This window comes from Aptenodytes forsteri, unplaced genomic scaffold (assembly GCF_000699145.1).
Source record: "Aptenodytes forsteri isolate BGI_AS27 unplaced genomic scaffold, ASM69914v1 Scaffold202, whole genome shotgun sequence".
Taxonomy (NCBI): Eukaryota; Metazoa; Chordata; class Aves; order Sphenisciformes; family Spheniscidae; genus Aptenodytes; species Aptenodytes forsteri.
The window spans coordinates 24,325-25,470 of NW_008793961.1; the positions used below are offsets into that span (position 1 = coordinate 24,325).

Here is a 1,146-nt window from a genome sequence, read left to right on the forward strand (position 1 = left end):
CACGGACGGCCCGCTGCGAGGAGGTGTTGCTGGGCAGCACCCTGCAGTAGATGGGGAAGCCGCGGGCGTGCAGCCCCCGGCCCAGGGCACCCAGCACCACCCCGGTCAGGCCCTGCCCGCGCCAGGCGGGCAGCGTGTAGCCGTGGCTCAGGCAACCCAGGGGGTCCAGCAGGCTCCAGGAGACGGGGCGCCCGCGGGGTCCCAGCAGGCAGGCGTTGGGCAGCGCCCGCACCAGCCCCAGCAGGAACCGCCGGCTGCGGGCGTTGCCCCCGAAGCCCCACGTGGTGTTGAGCAGCGGGACGTGGGACGGGGACACGGGTGCCAGGCGCAGTCCCGGCGGCACCCTGCAACCGGGCAGAGCGGAGAGACGGGGTGGGGGCGCGGGTTCCCACCCTGGCGGGGATGGCACGGGGGAGCTGCTGCACCCGGGGATGGGACTGGGGACCCACCGTGTCACCAGGGGATGTGCTCGGGGACCCCTGTGCCACCCAGGGATGTGTTTGGGGACCCCCCCCATTTCGCCTGGGGATGTGCTTGGGGACCCCTGTGCCACCCAGGGATGTGTTTGGAGACCCCCCCCATGTCGCCTGGGGATGTGCTCGGGGACCCCTGTGCCACCCAGGGATGTGTTTGGAGACCCCCCCCATGTCGCCTGGGGATGTGACTGGGGACCCTCATGTCACCCAGGGATGTGTTCAGGGACCCCTGTGCCACCCGGGGATGTGCTTGGGGACCCCCATCATGTCACCCAGGGATGTGCTTGGGGACCCCTGTGCCACCCGGGGATGTGCTTGGGGACCCCCATCATGTCACCCAGGGATGTGCTTGGGGACCCCTGTGCCACCCGGGGATGTGCTTGGGGACCCCCATCATGTCACCCAGGGATGTGCTTGGGGACCCCTGTGCCACCCGGGGATGTGCTTGGGGACCCCCATCATGTCACCCAGGGATGTGCTTGGGGACCCCTGTGCCACCCGGGGATGTGCTTGGGGACCCCTGTGTCACCCAGGGATGTGTTTGGGGACTCCTTTGCCACCCGGGGATGTGCTCGGGGACCCCTGTGCCACCCAGGGATGTGCTCAGGGACCTCTATGCCACCTGGGGATGTGTTTGGTGACCCTCCCATGCCACCTGGGGATGAGATCG

General features: G+C 69.6%; 1 protein-coding gene across 1 annotated transcript in view; it reads right to left on the reverse strand.

Annotated features, from left to right (window-relative positions):
• Positions 1-3: 3 nt before the first annotated feature.
• The window catches only part of LOC103906022 (beta-adrenergic receptor kinase 1), a gene marked incomplete at its 3' end in the record, with an annotated part of 45,490 nt that continues 44,347 nt past the window's right edge, over positions 4-1,146 (reverse strand). Inside the window, exon 23 of the mRNA XM_019473993.1 lies at positions 4-344. Within this exon, the coding sequence (XP_019329538.1) occupies positions 4-344 (341 nt within the window). The remainder of the gene's footprint in view (positions 345-1,146) is intronic.